This window comes from Pocillopora damicornis, chromosome 2 (assembly GCF_964200805.1).
Source record: "Pocillopora damicornis chromosome 2, jaPocDami1.2, whole genome shotgun sequence".
In the NCBI taxonomy this organism is placed as follows: Eukaryota; Metazoa; Cnidaria; class Anthozoa; order Scleractinia; family Pocilloporidae; genus Pocillopora; species Pocillopora damicornis.
The window spans coordinates 19,795,442-19,817,038 of NC_142671.1; the positions used below are offsets into that span (position 1 = coordinate 19,795,442).

A 21,597-nucleotide genomic window follows, 5' to 3' on the forward strand; every position below is an offset into this window, starting at 1 on the left:
CAGCTCATTTGCATTTGATAAAATAATAAAAGATTAACAAAACAGCGCATATGTTACAAGCCTCGTTCTATCCAGTATTGAATCAATTTTCATTAATCCCCCATCTAACTCAGCCCGCCCGCCCCCATGCCCCCTCCCCTTACGATCATCTTTTCAGAATTCAGTATGTCCAACTTGGATACGAGAGCAAAAGTCGGGAAGTTTAAAACTGGATGTTGTGCTCAGGCAGTAAGCTATAGTGATAGTAATTTTCTCATTTGTCCACTTGACTAAAAACTCTTATTTACCAGCAGTTACTGATAGTAAGTGGAATGCTGCCGAGAGGTTAGTGCAAGCAACTGATGAAATGTAGCGTGTTTTAGTTAGCTGTACATGAAATAGGAAACATTTCGTATTTATTTAACTCATTGACGCCTAGTCTTCTTCGCAACCGTTTTTTGGGGGAGCGTTGCATTCATGTCCGGTCCATGTTTCTGTTGATTGCCTGTGTCGCAAAACTTCTGTGTGTAATCGTATTGCTTGAAACTGCCAAAAGACATATTTTATTACTTTGTTTATCCCGAGAAGCAAAGCACTTGCCGTTTCAATCACAAACTGTAGCTTTCGCAGTCCATCTATCTTACTCCGACAAATTGCTGAGCGCATCATCATCAATCCGATGGCAACACCGACGAATGCAAATTTACCTTACCCACTCCCACAGTGCAGCTTAATTGTTACTACCGACATGATTCCGATTAGTTGCGAACTTTTCCGTTTAGCTTCGGCTAAAGTCCCTCAGCGCTATCCAGGACGAAAGGACTATTGTGTAACGCTCATGGGAGAAAGTTGATAGAAAAGTTGAGGCACAACAATGGACCATTTCTTGATACGATTATCAACTACCAGCTAAGCTGTATATAACCACTGATTGTTTTGTAATCGCTAGACAATTCGAGAAGATAGAATGTGTTCAACGCTACCCAGGTAGATAAAAATCTCAGACTGCCAGGCATTTAGTCTTCGGGAAACCGTGGCCGTGGATCGAGCAACAAAATATGTGAAATGTCAAGAATAAGGCGATTTCATATATAGTACACCCAAACTTGCAGAAATGGTTACGAATTTACGAATTGGAATCATGTGATACATTCAGGCGCCGCCATCGTAAAAGCCCCAAATCAATAATTGAAATTATTCTCTACGCAAAACATCTTACCTTCGGGGTCCTCTTGAAAGCAATCAGTGAGTCGACAAGGCCGCCTTGAGAGACCAGCCTGGACGAGGAAGGTCGCAATGTGATCAAGTGCTGATGTGTTGTCTCAACGAGTGACGATGCCAGACGTAACCTCGTGCTCTATGCTACTTGTCTGGACAGAGATATGATATCCCCATATCTGCATTTCTCGAACCAGGAGGTACTGGGATGAGGGTTGTTCGGAAAACCAAGACCCCCGAAAACTAACACTTAATACCCAAAAACCTAGGACCTAGGCTCTGATCTAAGGCCTGCGACCCGAAAACGAAGACCTAAAAACTCAGTCCCCCTTATTTTATTCATTTTTACAACCGTGGGAATCATTCGGCTCCATTTCCGTGTTCTTCCGGCGGGATGCCACTTTGTCACCGGAAGAGAATGGAACGTGCGTAACAATGGGGAAATTAAAAGCAATCAATGCCAAGAATACCCTGGGTGTTAGAGTTTTTTTTAAAGCGGGGGGGATACTGCACTTCGGCAGCCGAAGGCCGCTACTTCAAGCGGTATAAGCCGCTAGAAAACCTCCGTTCCTGTTGAGCTTTGACCTTTTTTAATTGAATAACAGTTAAACCAATCACACTGTGATTACATGCACTGGCACTTGAAGAGATAACAGAGTCCAGGAATAAGCTGGAACAACAAAGACTTCCCAAAGCCAGTCGGCAACATCGCCAAGAGATCCATGCGGAGAATAAAATTACATACGCTATCACTTTGCTCGACACTTAAGTTTTCGACCCCGTCAAACGTTTCTAGAACCTTTTCAATACTCTCTTGGATTGCTCTATCAGAACTTTTCGGTTAAGCTTCGACCTCCGCCGTCACGAAATCGACTATGCATGGTTTGTTTATCGCAAAATTAGTAGATCGGTTGGAATAATTGCTAAAATGAGGCATTACATTCCACGGCGTCTTCTTTTGAATTTATATCATGCACTTATTTCTCCTTATTTAAATTATGATATCTGTGCATGGGGCAACTGTCCACAGACCTACTTCAATAAGATACTTGTTCTGCAAAAACGTGCTCTGCGTTTGATTTATTTTTCTAAACCTAGAGACCATGCAATCCCTTTTTTTATTGAATCAAACTGCCTTTCTTTGCAGTCTTTGTTCTTTCAACAGTTAAGCTATTTAATGTATGACGTTCATGCTAAGACAGCTCCTAAAAGTCTTCTCGATAAGTTTGAGAAAATCAATACAGAACATCATTATAATAGGCGATTATCTGCAAAAGAATGCTTCTCTGTCAAATTCTCTAGAACTGAAAAAATGAAAAAATCTTTTACTAGAATCGGTGTGTCTATTTGGAATTCTATTCCACTTTCTGTTAAGACTCTCAACGTTTCTAATTTTCGTAAAAAAATTAAATCACTACTCCTTAATGTTCTAGGTAATGAAGATAATTATTTGAATGTTAATTTTTAATAGAATATTTTGTGAAGTTAACCTGATATATTGTATATACCTCTAGTTGTAATTTTAGTCTTTTTCAAATAACAAAATCCCTTGTACTTGAATTTATATGTAAGGTGTTTCTTTCTGTATGTTTTTGTATTTCTTCTTTTCTTTTTTCTTATGTAATTTAATAACGCCTTTAGTTAAAGTCTTGTCCTGCCTAGATTAGCATTGTAGCTATTTGCAGGACATGAAGTTTTGTAAACCTTATATTTCTTTAAATAAAGAGTGTGCCTGTCAACTAACAGTATTTCCCCGTGGAGTTGCTATTCTCGGCAACCAATTGCAGCGTCTGTTACATTTAAAATCCCGTAGTTGGTCATTAGGAACCAATCAGCTCTCTAGTCCAAAATCTGCACTAGGCCTGTCATTGGCTAAGCGCCACTAAAGGAGCGCTCTGCTCCAGAGGCTTTTCGCGCAGGTCAAAATAAAGGCTAAACGGAACCGGAAACCACGCATGAAGCACGTCGTAGGTTCCGAGAGCTAATTGACTCGATCTATTTCGCGTTTGGGACTCGTAAGGATGCTGCCTGTAAGCGCAGTAATTTTAGGGAATTTGTAAACTAAATGCATCTCGCGAGATTTGCAGGTTCTGTTTATCGTCGTTTCAAATGTCACTGTCCTTTTCGGGTTTTCCTATTCATAGTCAATTTCAATTTTTTTTCTCTGAATAATACTAACTTATTATAAAACTGTTTTGTTTTCTTTGTTGTATGCTCGCTAATATAACATCACCCCAGATTTTATGTTACGCAACCTCATCAAGTTTCTGGCTACCTGTTTGGTGTCCCATTGACCTCTCTAAGGGCCTGTTTACCTGGAGGTGAGGGACCCCAGGTAGGTGAGGTAACCCGCCTGTCCATATAACTTCTTACTTTATTTTGATCACGTTTACATGATAGGTGGGGTGACCCGCCCAAGCAGGTTTCCCGGTCTGCCAGGTAGGGTAACCCTGTCAGCCGCGTGAAGACGTTGAAAAAGTCTTTTACTACTGAGGGAATATAAAATATAATTAGCAAGCTCTTGCATCTCATTTCGTGAGATGGTCGCTTATACAAGGGACCAGCGAGAGTAAGACTTCAGGGGGAGGTAGTGGTTTTGTTCGATTCTCGTATTTCATGTACGTGACATGTCTCGCCTTATTTTAGACATTTATGCCTTGTTTTAGATAGTTTTAGATTGTTTGCGAGTGGCTATAGATGTTTTTGAGGTGGTTGTAGGTGGTTGTTGAAATTTTTGAGGTGGTTGTAGGTGGTTTTAGGTGGTTTTAGGTGGTTGTGGGTGGTTTTAGGTCGTTCCTTCTTTTAGTACTTACCGGAAAAAAATACGTTGCTGAAAATTTGGCGGGAAACTTTTTACTTCACGTTATTTGGTGGAACTTTCCAATTCAGTAATACCGAGTAACAGAGAGGTACCATTTTTAAGTTTGCTGTATTTTAGTAAAGGTTTAATAGGCTGTCAAGAAAAATAACTTTCTTTAAAAATAAACCGCGCACTTTTGAGAAAACACAGTGTAAAAATGATAGAAATCTAGGTCTGGTTAATTAACGACTTGACGATAATATTAAGTGCGATATGAAAGACATGGAACTGGGGCAAACATTGAAAATTATATTTCAATCAGTCTATTATAGGCTAAAGATTTCAAAAAAACAAGGGCTTTTTTTTTTTTTCGCTTCGTGCTAATTAATATAGGTTCGACAAAAGGTGGCCGAAAATCAAGATATTTCATGCCTGTGGAAGGCCCTGATTTCAAGAAAATTTTTATCCTTTAACAAAAATTGTCCCAAATTCTGAAAATACCACTGTTGATAATCTTTTCAGGTGGCTTTAACATGGTTAAAAGGTGGAGGTCAAACACCAACCTCGATCTTTTGCTTCTGCCCAGTTCTCTCTGATAATAACGCTTAAATCCATCAAAGTACTGGCGTTGGAAGCAATTTGAGTAGGCTCATCAATAAGTTTTTTAAATTGCAATGACTTAAAGAGAGCTTTTAGTTGTCTACATTCAGGGATGGATGCTCTCTTGGCTGAAAAATCTGTGTTCAGGTCACCAAGAACAATCACTTCTTGTCCAAGTGATACTGCACCATCCAATATACTGTCCAACCGTAAACTTTGTTGTCTTAAAATAAGGGGGGGGGGGGGGAAGGAGAGGTCATTGCTTATGAGAGGTTCCAGCTATAGTGAAATGATGGAAGGAATGACGAAGATGATTCAATTCTGGGCAGCTCAATGGATTGGATTTCGAATGAAGGGCTTACTGGGCTTTCAGAAATAAGCTCTCTTGAAACAGTTTGGACAACCTTGAAGAATCTCAGACACTTCCAAGTAATCAAGCTCGTTACATTGAGCTTGTGGTCAAAGAGAAAATTTTTAATGCAATTCTAAATGCACTGGAGCTGCAACTTGAACTAAAACTGCCAAACATAGGTGTTGATCATATTTAAGGCTGGGAAAAGAGGATATTCTTAATGGGTCCCAATGCAGAATTTGATCATTTTGTGTCCAACATGTTGGAAGGAAGCAGGGAAGTTTCTTCATTCAGTAGGGTACAGGAATGTTAAAAATTATCTTATTTGCCTAGACAAGAGGCAAAGATGTCATTTCAGTCTTTTGTCTTCAGAAGATTAACTTTGTCCCTGTTGGAGCAAACGTGGTAGTATTCCATTCTACTACCTTGGGTTAGGATCAAAAGTTAACCTGTAGGTAAGTCCCCATATTTTGTAAGAAGGTGTTGTCTCACTGGTTTCAAAAGGATCACTGGATTGAACAGGAAAGTGAAGATGGGTGGGGGTTTGAATTGAGAAAAAGAAATATGGGATGGAAACCGTTTTGCAGAGCTCCAGTGGTTTTGGAATCCAGAAGAACAGAGGAAACTGCCTGCAAAATGTCATAGCTGTAAAGGAGTTGTATCAGTTGATGAGATTCAGAGAAGTTAGTGACCTGCCCTTACTGAAAAGAGGTGTTTACACACAGGATGGAAATGGCCATTGGAGATCCAAGAAATTTAGCCTACATACTTCATTGGGATGGGTTTCAGTCATTTGATGGAAAGAATAATCATAATCATTTGTCCTTCCAACTTGAAAATGACCTTTTGAATGGAAGCACACTTTAAGAGAGACTTTTACATATACCCTGGACTACAGAATTGCTCTCATCATGATATCAGAAGTTTATACAAGGAATACCAAGTAACATTAAAAGGGTTAGCTTAGTGCTGTATATTCCAACAAGAAAACTATGTGTTGATTTTCCTGAAAATCCCAGTAAATTATCAATGATTTCTACAACATTTTCCAACATTGGTAGGAAAATACCCCAGAACTGAAATGTATTACCCAATATAAAATTTGAATTTGTTCACAGGCAATTCTCAAAAATTTCCACAATATTTCCAAAATAAGGGAAAATATTCTCAAGGTATGTAATCAATTTCCCAAGTTCAATTACAGAATATTGACTGCCTAAAACATGGTAGTCAAGTCTCAATGATTTCCCACAGTGTTTGCCAATATTGGGAAACACATTCTCAAGGTATGAATTTAATTTCCCTAACAAGGAAGAGATTTTTCCCAGTTAAATACCAATTAAATCCCAATGGTTTCCCAAACTGGGGTATTGAATTCCCATAGTTGAGTTTCTAAATTGGGAATTTTATTACTTGGGAACTGGGTATATTTTCTTGTGATAAGTTCTTGAACCCTGTGGTAAGCAGTATGAAACCTTAAGTGTTTACTATCCCCTTCAACTGTCGGAGTATGTAGAAAACACAATATGTGGGCTAGCTGAAGGCGGGTAAGGGGCGGACTTTATAACTTCTTGAGCCCGCATGTATTGCTATCCAGCATTTTCTCTAAAGAAACAAAATGGCGGCACGAATGCGATCCATGTTAGTCCGCGTCTTCTTGAAAGATATTATTCCCGGTGCTTATGCACCGAAGGTAACTGTTCCTAATGGTACCGTATTGCTGCATCAACCTCCGATTTCAGATGGAGTTCCTATGATTTCAAACTTCGCTCTGAAACTAGAAACTTACCTTCGAATGGCAGACATCCCGTACGAGAATTCTTTCGTGCCCAAGAATTCTTCCAAAGGAAAGATACCCTGGATCGAATACAATGGAAAGAAGATCGCTGATTCAAACTTTTGCATTTCGTTTCTGAATGAAGAATTCAAAGTGGCTCTGGATGACAAGCTCAGCAAATCAGAGAAGGCTGTATCTTATGCTCTCAAAACTATGGTAGAGGAGAACACTTATTGGTAATTAAGCCTTATTGTAACTAATTGATTGTCTTTCTTAAAGCAGTTGTTACCGTGTGCTGACACAGCTGGTGTTGATTACATTCAAGCTGCATTATGGTTTGGGAAAATTTAGAAAATCAAAGATATCGATATTTTTCTTTACTTTAGTAATGAATTTAAAGAAAGCGACAAAGTTTTTAAGTCTGTAATACATGTTTCGACAGAAACTTCTCTCATCCTCAGTTAATTAATGTACAAAGCGTTGGAAGTTTAATTGAATTCATATTCAAAGAGAGGAACCCACCCTTGAATCAACAATTACACCATGTAAATCTAAAACTATACTTTTAATTCTTACACTTTCATGTTTTTACTCTTTTTGAGTTGTCACCATTTATCATAATTAGCATTTTTCTACTTACTGTACAATTCAACTTCCAACACTTTTTACATTAATTAACTGAAGATAATAGAAGTTTCTGTCAAAACATGTATCACAGACTTAAAAGTTTTGTCACTTTCTTTAAATTCTTGACTTGCCTGCTGATATCAAGACACTCTTAATTATATTTATAAATCTTTGACTCACAGGGGTGATCTGCACATAAACTCTCCTTACAATTTTACTACACTTTCAAGCTTAGAAGTACTGAGAATTTGAATGATAATCAAAGAAGGATGTTGTCTTGATATTAATCCAAGTTCTAAGGAATAGTTAATCAAAAATTATGTAGTGATAACTGGAGTTTAGCTCTCTGATCTTGGAAATAAATGTATAAACTTTCTATTATATTGACAGATGTCTGTTTACAAAGTTGCTCATTTATTTTCTTGATTGATCACATAACTGAACATGGCAACATGCTATTTGTGTGTTTCACACTATGGGCTGCTTAACTGGTTTGCAGATGCTCATTGTTGAGAAAAAGGAATTTAAAATGTTTAGAGTTGCAACAAATGTTACTTAAAGTGGAAAATTTTAAATGGAAAATTAAAACAGTGCGTGTTCTATTCCTCTTGTTAGGACAATGGTATACTATCGCTGGATTGATGCCACGGATTTGACATCAAAATGTTTCTTTCCAAGAGCCTCACAAAGGAAACGAGACTTCTTCTTTTCAATGATCCAACGCACCTGTAAAGAGCAACTAAATGGGCATGGTATGGGCCGTCATAAAAAAGAGGAAGTTTATTCCATTGCAAAGAAAGACTTGCAGACCTTGTCTGATTATCTGGATGTCAAACCATTTGTCATGGGTCAAGAGCCTACAGTTGTGGATGCAACAGTGTTTGGTCTTCTAGCACAATTTGTCTGGCAGGACAAGGGCTCCCCACAAAATGCTGCAATTCACAAGGATTTTAAGAACCTGTTAGGTTATTGTGAGAGAATGAAAGAGAGGTTTTGGTCAGATTGGGATGATGCAATTGCATTTAGGAAAAAATTTCACACTGAAGCTTGAGTAACATAGGCAAAGAACATTTTCCTCTTCATGCACATAGGTTGAGTTATGCTGTATCTGTTACATCTGATAAACCCAAACATGAAACATTTCGGTTCTTTAACCCTTTCCACCCAAACAATTAGTATACATATTCTCCATACTCTTCTCTATACATTCCCTGAGGTGCTGATGAGGAGAATTTGTTTCATAATCCAGAACTTCTCTAGTTGGTGACCATTTCCTTTATTCTCATGACCTTAATGTGTGATTCGGGGGTGATATTGTAAGGAGAAATTAGATGCTAGTCACCTTTAGGGGTTAAAGGGTTAACCTGTTTGTTTGCAAGGGTGACCAAATATGTATTGTCACAATATCAATATGTTTTCAAGGAGAGAAGTAATGAGTAGAAAAAGGTTAACTAGGGGATACTGTTTGATTTTATAACTAAATTCTCAGAGCTTGATTATAAGAAATGTATTGCTGGCAGTGTGGAGAATTGACATTTGAATCTTGAGAGCAAAGGGTTCAATCCTCATCTCTTGGTAGAAGAATTTGAAGAAAAATTCTTTAGGTGATTAGGAGAAAGCTTAAATGTAGCATTAATCTTACTGGAACTTCAAGGGTAGGTTTTTTTTTCAACTTCCCAAATTGCTTACATGTAAGAGGGTTCAATCAAGCAAAATTTATTACTTTATGTAAATTCTCACACCAAGAATTTATAGGGCATTGTTTTTGAACCAATTTTTTTCATGTTATCCTTTATCAACAATACCCCTTTCCAGTTTAACACTGACAGTAGAGAAGAAAGTTTTCCCATAAAATACTGCAACATCCAAAACTACTATTTTATGTTCAGTACTCATGCAGCTTCTTTCGAAAAATTTGCCTTTTGGTTTGGGTATCCTTTGAGCTGTTTATGTCTGAAAAGTTATAATTTTACCATACTTATGCATGAAACATATGATCACTTGAAAATGTTACAAGACCTACAAGATACGATTATTAAAAGACAAATTAGTATTCAAAGTCTCAGTATTCTCTCTATTTGCAGTTTGCTGGATAATGTGTGGATCTATAGGAAAAAATGAATAACTTATGAGAGTTCTAAGGTTAAGCTCAATAATGCTATTTATAGATGACTGATTAGCTGATATTTTAAGAGGGGGAAAAAGTTGTATAGCGACACTAAACTCTCTTACTAACTTGCGTTGCTTTACTAAATAAAGGGGGTAAGTCTATAAAGAAACTGTGCGTCGGCGGGGGAGTATAACGAGATAATTTGGTTTTATCAACTGGGATGATTATGTTAATGGACCTCCGTAGAGAGTTTCTGAAACTTACTTTTCGAGCGTTGGCCCTTCGTCAGAGTGAATGATGAAGAGCTATCATTCGAAAGGTCAGCTCCAGAAATCCTCGTGGAAACTTTTTAACCCAATCTACATCAAACTCAGTTGATTCAGCTAAATTATCTTACCTTAATAACGAATAGTTACGCACCGATAACCTGATGGTTGCGTTTGAAAACTTCTAACTGGTTAATCTTATTTAAGTTGTTTAGTAGAATTAGTTAAGCCTCTTAATTTTCCGATTACGTTTTCATCTAGGAGCCTTAAAAGCAAACACTTCATTAGTAGTTGTCGGACGGTTTGACATTAAATTAAAAAGACAATAACAGCGTTTTCACGCCTTGTACAAACGTTCGGGTTTTAGGCACGCTGTTAAAATTAACACTGTTGCCAAGGTTTTTAGTGTGTTCAAGAGGTATGCAGTTTGTTTAAAGTCAACAAATACAAACCGTGCTACATTATGAATAATTTTAGCTCGAGTGTGTCAAGCACATTTTTACTACGAATGGCTTTCGATGTGAACTCGGAGCGTAGGTTCCCAAAGTCAGAAACACTGATCACTTTAAGGGCGCGATTTTCTTGCGCGTGCAACATTTGCGTCACAGAGATTTATCTTTATGACGTTCTCAGAGCGAGCGAAAAAAAAAAACGCGTGCTAGCAGACACGAAGTGATTTGAAAATATTGCGTGTAAGGTTCAATGTACGAAAACGGTATGGGTCCGGTTGCACAAGAAACTGAAGAAACTTCCGCGAGCGATTCGATATTGTTCAACAGTGATTCATTATGTTCCTCGCTGGGCCTGTCACAAGATTTGGCTGTGAATGAAAACGGACTCAATGAGAACCTGAACATGGAATATCCCGAGGAGTCGGTCTTTTCAGCTTCAGACACAGAAGCTGACTCTGCGATCTCGTTGGTTAAATGCTTGAACAGTGCTTCGCCATCTTCTTCGCTTGTTTGTCGTCGCAACGATAATTCTGCCATTATAAGGCTAAACAACGAATTGCTGAAAGCCAAAAAGAGCAACTGGGAGGTGTTGGACGCTTTGGCAAAAGCTTATCGAGATATTAAAGATCTGCGTTTGCGAGAACAGCGGGTGAATGTTATTCTGTCGAGTTGTGACGGTAAACTCAGCTGCACGAACGGCTTGAATGAAAGCCTGTTGTTACCAGACAGCAAAATTATAGAGCTGCAGCTTGCTTTGAGGAGAGAGGAGTCTATGAAAACGCGAGAGGACTTCCGTGCTCTTATGAAAGAGCGAGATAAGCTGAAGGAATTGCTAGCTGAGAGTGAAAATGAACGGCGTTTGGTTTCGCTTACAAGTGATCATCGCGAAAGAGAGTTGGAGCTTGCTCAGAGCCGAATAAGAGATTTAACAGCCAATATCAAAGAGAAAGATGCAAAAATATCATCCTCTCAAGACAAGTTGGCTGCCTTTGAGAAAGATATGAAACAGAAGAACGAGGAACTTGGCAAAATTCTAGACGAGAAATATTCATTTAGGGATGCTGTAGTCCGGAGTGAACAAGAGGTAGAAGCTCTGACAGAAAAACTTCAAAACCTCTTGCTTTACAAGGAGGAAAATGTCAAGAATTCTAATTACACGGGTCACTCGCTTGGAATTCAAACTGATAATTCGCGCCATCTAAGCGAAGGGCAAGTTATCGTGGAGGACGAAAGACTTCAGGATGAGATACGCGTCTTAGAGGCAAGACATAAAGAGGACATGAGGGTCATCAACGATTTGCGTGCACAACTTAAAGAATGGGAAAGGTTTGTAAAAACTTTTAATTTTATTTTTCTCTCGTAGAAATATTACATATCATCGTTCTCTCGTAAAAATATCCAATATCATTTTAATCTACTATATTCAGACTATCAGCTACACTGACGTTGTTGAGTTACTTTGTAATTGTTATGGAATATTGAAAAAGAATATATTGGCCTGAACGAGATATTAATAGTTGTTTGTGGTGCAAAAGATTCAGTTGGTTTTCAAAAACCACTCAACAACCCTTTTGTTACCTAAAGGTAAGGTCGGAGCAAAACGCGATATTATTGTCGATGTAGTTGCTCCCAGCTGCCAATTGAATTGAATTAAAATTACGGTTTGGACACCCGCCCAAAAATGTCTTAGAACAGTCGAACGCCGTCTTTCGTTTACTTTTAACACAAGGTGATTGGATTCATTCGCTTCCAGAATGCAAGTAAATCTGAGATGAGATTACAGTTCTCAGGAGATTTTGATACAAAATATTTTCTCTACTTTAGAATTATCATTTATAAAGAGGGGTCATTGGTCCTTTTGTGATAAGAATTTTAGGAAAAATGTCAAACGGATTCATTTTATTACACAAAGCGAAATGAAATTCATCAGACTTACCTTCATAAAAGTTTATTTTAAGATGGAAAAATTATATTAGGTCTTTTCGAGGAAACCTAAAATAGCTTAGACAAGTTTTTTTTTTTGCTTCTACTGGTTTGCAACCAGATCGGCTCGAGTAAAATAAGAGGGGGATGAAATTTACCTGATATCGCGGAACTAATCGGTTTTAATTATTATTTTGCAACCCATTTTTTCTAAGTGGAATAAACAATAAAACAAAGTAAATCCGGCAGCGAAGTAATATTTTTAAACGTAAAAACATCTGCTGATGTAGCTTTCAATTCCAATTAACATTGCTTGCTCTTTTTTTTTTTGCTTGTTGAACTGAAAGAAGAAAAATGTAAGGAGAAAACCGTACCACTTCAAGCGTTGAAGGATAAAACGTCTGTTATAAATATGCTCAGATTTGTTTTTTTTAACCCCGTACTTGTATCATCAGTAAAACTATCAAGACGACTTTGTTTAACAATCAAGGGCTTCTTTAATTTGCGATCATTTCCTTTAGTCTCACGACCCCAATGTTCGATTCAGAAGTGATGCTGTGAGGATAAATTGGATGCTTGACACTCTTAGGGGTTTAAGGGTTAATTTGAGGAGGAAAATGTTTGTATTAACTGTCCTTTTCATCAGACCGCGATTAGATTAATACTTGGTAAGTACAGACTTCTATCGTTTACTGTTGCTTAGGTACTCAGAGTAAGTATCATTTTATCATCCTTGAACTAAAGCAATTTTCCACTGAGTGTTGATTGGAATGCGGTCGGCCGATTCTTTTCTCCAAGTTGTCGATAGTTTTTGTGTTATTTTACGCTGTACTAATAGGCCAGGTGGATTTCCTTGGTTTTTGGGGCTGGTTTACACGTTCGGTTTACACGTACAGAAGCACATAAACGCATGTAAGACAAACAGTCTTAGTAAAGTTACTATTGCTGCTGACTTTGGTAAGATTGTTTTGTATCCTAACCAAAGGCCCCGCTTGACTGTTCTTGATGCCATATACCTAAGGCTGGCGACACTCGAGGCGATTTTTACATGCAGATCGCGGCGATCGGTTGTGTAAACTCTCACAGCGCCTATCTCCACTTAGAAATGTGAATGGCCTAAAGCTAATAGTTAACTTGCGATAGACTTCTCAGCAGAGTAAAATCAAAACTCTAAGTCATTTCATGCTCATGAAGCCGCGCTGGGCGTCATCAGTAGTGGGTTATCAGGGCTGAGAGGCTAAACGTATCTTGTGGTCACCTTTGTTCTAAGTTTTTTTCCCTTCTTCTTTTACAGGATTGTCGCTGCCATGAATAAACATGTGGAAGATACGAACCAGCAGCAGTTGGGAGCTCGGAACGAAATTGCTGAATATGTAAGGATGCTTGAGAAACAATTGAGGGAATTGAAGAAGAACAATAGATCAATCGCTAACAGACAGAGCGATTCTACGCGAGATAAGGAGAAGTGGTGTACTGAAGATACTACACAGAGTGAGCCAGCAAAACTTGAGGAGTTAGAAGATTGGCAGCATACTAGTCAAGAATTAGAGTTAAACCAATCGGCTGATGTGAATTTCGTAGATTATCTAAAATGTTCCCAGTCATCTGAAGTTGATGGCGAGAAGGATTTGAAAGACGCTCTGCGGGACAGCGAGATAATTGCTGTTGATTTAGACAACGTTTTCGCTTCCGAAGAGGAAAGTGTCGACTTTCGTCTTCAATCTTCGACCGGACTTGTCGTTCAGCCTGACGATGTGCGAATGGCTAGAGTAGCATTCGCAGAAACCTTTGTTGCCCACGTTCCAGAGGTAAGAACTGTTACCAATGTCTCTGATTCTAGTGCAACCAATGTGAGGGATTCTTATGTCTCCGTCCAACGCCCAGCTCGGAAAACGGGCTCAGGAAAAAGGAGAAAGCTGCCACAGGCTACCAGGAAAACAAGTGTCTCAAGCACAAACAGCGAAATATCACAGTCTGACGAAACACTATCAATAACGTCATCTGAATCACATATATCGCGTGATACAACAAATATGCGTAGGGTGTCCCGCGGAGGGTCAGGTCGGCGACTACCCACTGTCCCCGGTGGAGTCGTAGAAATCGATGTACGTCCCATGAAAGTGGATGTTTCTGCGGATAATTCCGCGGCTAGACAGCCCCCGGCAGTGGCGTCAATATATCAGAAAGGTTTTACTGTTCCTAGTAGTCTTCGGCAAGATTCTGGATTTGGTGAAAGTTTGAGAATTTCTCCTGTGCCCACAAGCAAGGATCACGTGTTCGGTATTAACAAGCTGAGGAGAAAGTTTAACAAAGAAAAGAGAGGTCCAGGTAGGATACGTCTTCTTAACATCAGCATCGTTTTCTGAACAAAGATACAGCTGTATTATCTCGATTCGAGTTAAATATGTTAGGTTTTTTCTGTCAGTCAGAGTCTGTCTGTCATCTTACGTATATCGTAGTTTTTTGTGCAATTTGAGAAGCGAAGAGCTTCGAAACCCGCCCAACTTCTCGCGGCTTCGCCGTTCGTTTTCACTGCTCCCTCGCCTGGCGAATTGGAAGTATTTAGAGAATTTTTCCTCCTAAGTTCTTCAGTGATTTTAATACGCCTTTAAAATTGTAATTAGTAATCATTGAAATAGAGAACTCATCTTGACTAAAACTCCATTAGGAAATACTCTTTTTTATTAGGTACTGGGCACTATAGTTGTCAATAGAACAGCATCTCAATTGACCTTCTCCCCCTAACGAGTTGTTACAGTAAACAACTATATTGTGACAAAGGATCCATGGTCTCTTGAAGATGGAGGACGAAGCTAACTTTATAAATGTGTTGTGTTTAACCAGGATCACCAAAAGTCGATGATACTCGAGACTCCAAAAAGGAGCGTTTAAGGCGGAAGCTCTGCTTGGGAGGAAGTAGACGTAGAAATTCAGTTGGCACTGTGAGCAGCGTCTCCGATAGTTTCAAATCGGTGACTCCTTTGAATAGTGACGCAGAGGATGAGGGCGGATCAGTAAATGAATCTTTTGATTGGGAAAATTTGTCGCCGGCCATTAAGACTTCGACACCAAGGAAAGGAATCGAGCAAAGGATCAAAGGTAAAGTTTTATAAATAAACATTCACCACAACAAGTTAACAAGCAGAGAGGTGTTTTTGTAGAGTATCTGGTATTTAGTATGAGTTTACAATCCCAGCCCAGTGTTCTGTTGTTCCTTTCTCGTTATGCTTGATGTTGCGAAGTCTTTCTAACCTTTTTACTCCCAGGGTCTCATTATTAATTCTCCTTACGGTTTGTAACACAATTCTTATGAGGTTACTTTGGAGACTTTGGCATTGGATCAACTAGTAATCTCATTGTTGACATTTCTCTTTATTCTTATCACTTGTCTGCTTGATGTTATACTGATATTGTAAGGAGACATTCTTTCTTGATCGCTCAAGGGGGTTAAAGGGTTAACGCACATTTTGGTTGTGATTGTTTGGCCTGCATGCTGTCTGCGATTGCAAAAAGGAGTGCACAAAAAAAAGAAAAGAAAGAAAGAAACAGTTCATAAAGTGACTGGGTGCTCCGACTTCACGATTTGCATCACATCCTCCTCATATGCTTTTTGTTTTTTCATGGTAGAAACCGTATATTTGGTTAGAATTGTGCTTTATTTCACCTTAGTCAGGTTTTTTTGATGTGGATCTATCTTTATTAGGATAGATAACAGTTGTTATGTATGCTTACCTGAAAATTATGAGGCGAATCTACATCATTGAAGTGCTTTTTTTTATTGAGAGTCAATCGATCATAAAACCAGATTTGGCCTTTCAAAAATATGGCGTTGATATCAGCAATTGCAGCATGGGTGGTGAACAATGTCCCACCTTGATCTATTGCGTTATCGAATCTATAGCGAGAGCTATAGAAAGTAAGACGAGATTTTTAATTGGATTTACCATCTGTACTACAATTTATTTTTATTTCATAAAACTCGCTTTAACTACTGAACCAAACAGGTGCAAAGGTAACGCCAATCATGAATCGATTACTCATGTTTCCCCGCGCTAGTGGCCGCTTTCTCGCTAATTAACCTTTTCACCTCCAAGATTTCAACATTCATCGTCCTCTCTGTCCTCTTTACATTACACAATTTCTACCAATAAGCGGCTTTTACTTCAAATTAAACTAAGTGCTACTTTTTTTCTGAAAGGTGGCTTTCCTCAGCGGTCCAAGCAAATCACAGGCCAGCGTAAGAGATCCGCCTTGCTACTTGTATTTCGGCATCTAAATCCTGTTGAGCTCTGTGGCCTAGCACGAGTGTGCCGTGAATGGCGCGCACTAAGTGAGCATCCTTCGCTTTGGAAACACGTTACTTTACACGAGATACCGCTGAATAATATGGTGAGTGCTCCGCAGGCGTTTTGTAAGTTTTGAGAAAATTTAACTCCAGTGTAATTTCTGTCAAGGAAACGTCTGCTTTGTACAAAATGGGAAAAAGGTTGATGTTGTTGTTTTTTTTGCAGGCTCTTCAGGTAATATCTAGGAGATGTAGCTCCACGCAATTCCTAAGGCTCAAAGGTCTGTATAAAAATCGCGTTAAAAAGGGCTAATGGTAGATGCTTTTGTCCTTGCATAGCCAACCCATACGCTATTGTTTATTTTCAAATTGACTCTGACAGCTTTAAAATAATTATTGCTGTTGCCAGGTTAGGCTCTCGTGTCCGGTCTGATAATCGAGCTTGTTGTATTTTGAAGATCAGACAATCATCAACACTCTTTTGTTTCTTCGTGCTGTAGTTAAGTACAAGAACAAATGGTTACCACAGGTCAAGAAATGGTCAGGGCAAAAACTTTAACGAGTTCAGCGAAAGTCAGGGAGTTTCATGTAGGGGAGGGAAAAGTTGCGTCTCTGAAAGAAGTCGGGAACAAAGTAAAATGTTCAGTAAATGTGAACGAAATATGTAGATGTAACTTGTGTATATTGTTTTGTACATTCCATAGATTCCTGATGAGCTTGTGGTTTTTCCATGTAATGCAAGCTCAAGTTGCTTAGGGTTTTAAATCATACTTTCTTCTTACTTCTGTTTTCTAACATTTGAAATGCTCTGGTACATCTCGTGGACTTGAAACGTGGTGGATCGTTACAATATTACTCCATGAGATTGAACAACAACAAGCTGACGTTAAATTTCCAAGAATATCAATCCTTTTCCACGTCTCATAACGGAATTATCAATTGGTGCACTCTTTATGACTAAAATAAATGAATGAGTGGAGGGAATGGCTGAGAGGGGAATAAGTGGAGGGAATGGCTGAGAGGGGAATGAGTGGAGGGAATGGCTGAGAGGGAAATGAGTGGAGGGAATGACTGAGAGGGGAATGAGTGGAGGGAATGGCTGAGAGGGGAATGAGTGGAGGGAATGGCTGAGAGGGGAATGAGTGGAGGGAATGGCTGAGAGGGAAATGAGTGGAGGGAATGGCTGAGAGGGAAATGAGTGGAGGGAATGGCTGAGAGGGGAATGAGTGGAGGGAATGGCTGAGAGGGGAATGAGTGGAGGGAATGGCTGAGAGGGAAATGAGTGGAGGGAATGGCTGAGAGGGGAATGAGTGGAGGGAATGGCTGAGAGGGGAATGAGTGGAGGGAATGACTGAGAGGGGAATAAGTGGAGGGAATGGCTGAGAGGGGAATGAGTGGAGGGAATGGCTGAGAGGGGAATGAGTGGAGGGAATGGCTGAGAGGGAAATGAGTGGAGGGAATGGCTGAGAGGGAAATGAGTGGAGGGAATGGCTGAGAGGGGAATGAGTGGAGGGAATGGCTGAGAGGGGAATGAGTGGAGGGAATGGCTGAGAGGGAAATGAGTGGAGGGAATGGCTGAGAGGGGAATGAGTGGAGGGAATGGCTGAGAGGGGAATGAGTGGAGGGAATGGCTGAGAGGGGAATGAGTGGAGGGAATGGTTGAGAGGGAAATGAGTGGAGGGAATGGCTGAGAGGGGAATGAGTGGAGGGAATGGCTGAGAGGGGAATGAGTGGAGGGAATGGCTGAGAGGGGAATGAGTGGAGGGAATGGCTGAGAGGGGAATGAGTGGAGGGAATGGCTGAGAGGGAAATGAGTGGAGGGAATGGCTGAGAGGGGAGGTTTTAGGCCATAACCAGTACTAATATGTGGAATTGTTGATTTTGGCAACCACTTACCTTGAGTTTAGCCATTTTTTTATTTTAATGCTAATTAAACTGAGTGGAGTGCAGTTTAGTCTGAAATCATACGCGTGATTTTAAAACCGAACGAGCGCGCAGACCAAAATTGTACGACACGAAGTTCAATTAACTTTTTACTACATCGATTTAGAAATCGAAAAATTCAGCCGCTCAAATACAGGATTTCTTTCCTATAGAGCTGTTTTGTGAAAAGTTGCATAATTTATCTTAAATTTTCCTGCAATTGATTGGTTTCTTCTAACAAATCTTGAAATCTGATTGGTGGTGTGTTTTAGTAAAGCCGCTTAATTGGCTGGGAAATAAATCGCACCGATGAGAGCCAATCAGACTACAGGGATCACCAGTGATTTTTAAATGGCTGTAATTGACTAAGAAACTAACGTCTAGTCGTTGATAATCAGGCAGAATTTTTGCCATTCATTCAAGTCCTTTTATTTAATCGTTCAAACGATTTTTTTAAGTGAGGACGTGTTGTGAACTTTTAGGGCTGAGGAGAGTAAGATCAAAAGACAAATGCAATTCTTCAAAGACATCAGAGGATTTGCGGTGAGGCCTTTAAGAAAAGTTCTTCAACAATCATTCCGTTAGCTTATTCTTTCTGTCATCCATTTTATTAATTTCATTCAAACCTTTACCTTTACCTTTATCCCATTACAACTCCTATCAAGAAATATGAGGTTACATTGCACGTCTTACAAAGCGTAGAAAAAAGTGACAGCGGGGATATCCTGCACATAGTTGTTTGAGTGAGGAGAAAAGAGTAATTTTTCTCATGTTCATGAAAATCATCCTGAATTCTGTAAAAAGAGCGATAAATGCGTGGACTTTTTATTCCGGAACGGATAACACCAGGCAATGGTAATGCGTGGACACAGCATGATAATGTTTTTACCATCGATTGTGTGATTTTTGTGTCAACGTTGTTTATTCGCCCCATTTGCGTTGATTTAGCTTATTTCTTCAAATTTTTATTAAAATTCCACATGTTCAATTTTTAAGGTGTTATCTAGAGAGGGGGATGGAGTATATTTTGAAGGCTGCTGGTTCAAGCTTGTTGAGCCTGCACGTCGAAGACTGCGGCCCATTGATATCAGACAGGTACTCGCGCAGAATACGTTTGACCGTAACGAAGTAGGAACCTGGAAGCTTTGCTAAGTATGTTCTAGTGTTAAGATTAGAGATCAGTGAACTAAGTAGAACATTACTGCGAAGTACAGGTACTAAACAGAGAAAAACAGTGAGAGATATCCAAATTAAAGTGGCACGCCGCGCTAAGGATTCAGGTTTCGTTGGACCTGTCAGAGCCTGACTTCTGTTAAATGCTGAATTTGTTATGAAGAAAACTAGCACAAACAAACAAATAACAGTATTCGCTGTTTGCTTTGATTTTATTTTAGGTGTTTAGCTTTGGCAGGCTCTCACTGTAAAGAGCTACAAGCATTTATATACATTAGTGATTCATATCCCGCTTGTCCTGAGGCACTGTGGGCTTTATGGGCGTGTAGACAGCTTGTCACTCTCAGGGTACCACCGATGTTTCCATGGTAAGTCTGTCGTGAATATCTCATGTTTTGTCTGGCTACTCCAGGTGATTATGTAACAGGATACCTGTCCAACACAAACTACTTTTTCCTCTAGTGACCATCCTGGACGATTCAATGACAAGAGCGTGGAAACGATAGCAAACTGCTGGCCAAATATGCGCCATTTGTCGGTAGGCGGACCCAGTCTCTCGTCTGCGGGACTTACTTATATTGGTAAACACAATAAACTTAGTTCATTCTGAACACTTTTTGTGATGAATTCGTCCAGCGAATGATATGATGTGAGGAATAAAAATCTCACCTCTCTGTGTCATCTATTAGCCAAAGGTTGCCTGAGGCTCCAAGAGCTGGAACTTGATCGGACAATTGCAATCAACGAAGAAATTGCCCACGCCATGTGTCTCTGTGGACTACGAGGCCTGGAGACTATATCCTTCACATTTACCCCAGTCTCTCCCGGAGCCATTAAGGAATTACTCGGTAACACTAGTTGAATATTTATTTGATTTTTTTTTTCGTTATTTTGCTAAACCGCCTGATTTTGTAAACTCAAAAATCGCACAATTCTTTTCCTAAAAATGGTGTGATTTCTGTTAGGTGCTTGCCCAAGGTTAGAGCGCATCGAAGTGCACATTGGGATATCAGATTACTTTATAGACGTGGACGATGACGCCACCAAAAGAAAATACTCTCGCATTGTTAAGAAACTTGAGGTAGTTATATTTCGTTTGATTTTAGAGTAATTGATAAATCCGCCGTAGTTCGAGGTGAAAAGCAAAGTTATTTTTAATAATGCTAAAAACTTGCCTGACATTTCCTTGGAGCTGAACTGGGTAACCTATGTGATAAATAAGTTATGGTGCGGGGAAATTAGCGGTCGAGGTCTAAGTCGTTGAAACGAGTTTATCCTTGAAAAGTCCATGTTACACCATTTTTAATTTGATCATCTACGAGCCAATGCTTTCGTAATATTATAGACAGTAGTACACTCTAGCTGGTTTTTGTTCTTGTTGTTGTTGTTGTTTTTTTCCCCCTTTTTTGAGTGATAATCTAGTATAATTACTCACTGTGATAATTAGTTAAAAGCCCTTGCATCTATGGGACTTCATTCATCTTGGCCACAGGCAACCGAAAGAGCATGCCACATTAGTTCTGGCACAACAGCTACATATCTGAACAACTGAGTGATTCGTATTCAAGACTTTTTCAAACATACATCATAAATTTGATTAGCAAATATCGACCGAGGCAAAGCGTTATAGTCGAAATTATGCATCTTTCAAAGGACATTGACGTGAATGAATGAGATTTTTTTAAAATAGGATGACACTTGACAGCTTTGGCCGACATCCCTGTGTAGAATATTTTTGAAAGGTTAGTTTTTCGTAAAATTAAACCTTGGTTTTCTTTTCACCTTGCTTAGGCTTTAAAAGGAGAGAATCAAGAATTTGCCAGAGTACTTTGGATAAAATCTGATTATGGATGAGTTTGCCTCGTTATTTCCTGCTAACTTGCACGTGACGAAATTGGTGATACAAAAAATTAAACGTCTAAATAACTATTTATTGAAAAAAATGTAGAATTTATAAAATGGGTTATTTTACACATTCTATTTTGCGCTCAGTAATAAATTATTTCCTCATTGGTTACTTCGTCGTTGTAAACTGTATTAAGTCATTTTTCGCATGCGCCAGCTGTTTTCTATCGTAGCGATCCAATGGTGAAATCTCCCTTTGAGTTTCCA

The 21,597-nt window shown here is 39.2% G+C and overlaps 2 protein-coding genes across 3 annotated transcripts; both read left to right on the forward strand.

Annotated features, from left to right (window-relative positions):
- The first annotated feature begins 6,531 nt into the window (after positions 1-6,531).
- On the forward strand, positions 6,532-9,412 carry LOC113665374 (failed axon connections homolog). Its single transcript, XM_027181044.2, has 2 exons — positions 6,532-6,962; positions 7,969-9,412. Exons 1-2 carry the CDS (start codon positions 6,568-6,570, stop codon positions 8,402-8,404), a joined length of 831 nt encoding a protein of 276 aa, XP_027036845.2. The 5' UTR covers positions 6,532-6,567; the 3' UTR covers positions 8,405-9,412.
- A 647-nt stretch (positions 9,413-10,059) lies between these two features.
- LOC113665368 (uncharacterized) lies at positions 10,060-21,502 on the forward strand. Of its 2 annotated transcripts, none has more exons than XM_027181039.2 (12): positions 10,060-11,507; positions 13,399-14,432; positions 14,949-15,203; positions 16,303-16,493; positions 16,616-16,670; positions 18,795-18,855; positions 19,309-19,407; positions 19,707-19,853; positions 19,948-20,066; positions 20,175-20,333; positions 20,451-20,566; positions 21,277-21,502. In XM_027181039.2, exons 1-12 carry the CDS (start codon positions 10,432-10,434, stop codon positions 21,337-21,339), a joined length of 3,375 nt encoding a protein of 1,124 aa, XP_027036840.2. In that variant the 5' UTR covers positions 10,060-10,431; the 3' UTR covers positions 21,340-21,502. The 2 variants fall into 2 exon arrangements, 1 of the variants encoding a protein (XP_027036840.2); XR_016184443.1 differs by having other exon boundaries at positions 10,196-11,507; positions 19,309-19,464.
- Positions 21,503-21,597: the final 95 nt, after the last annotated feature.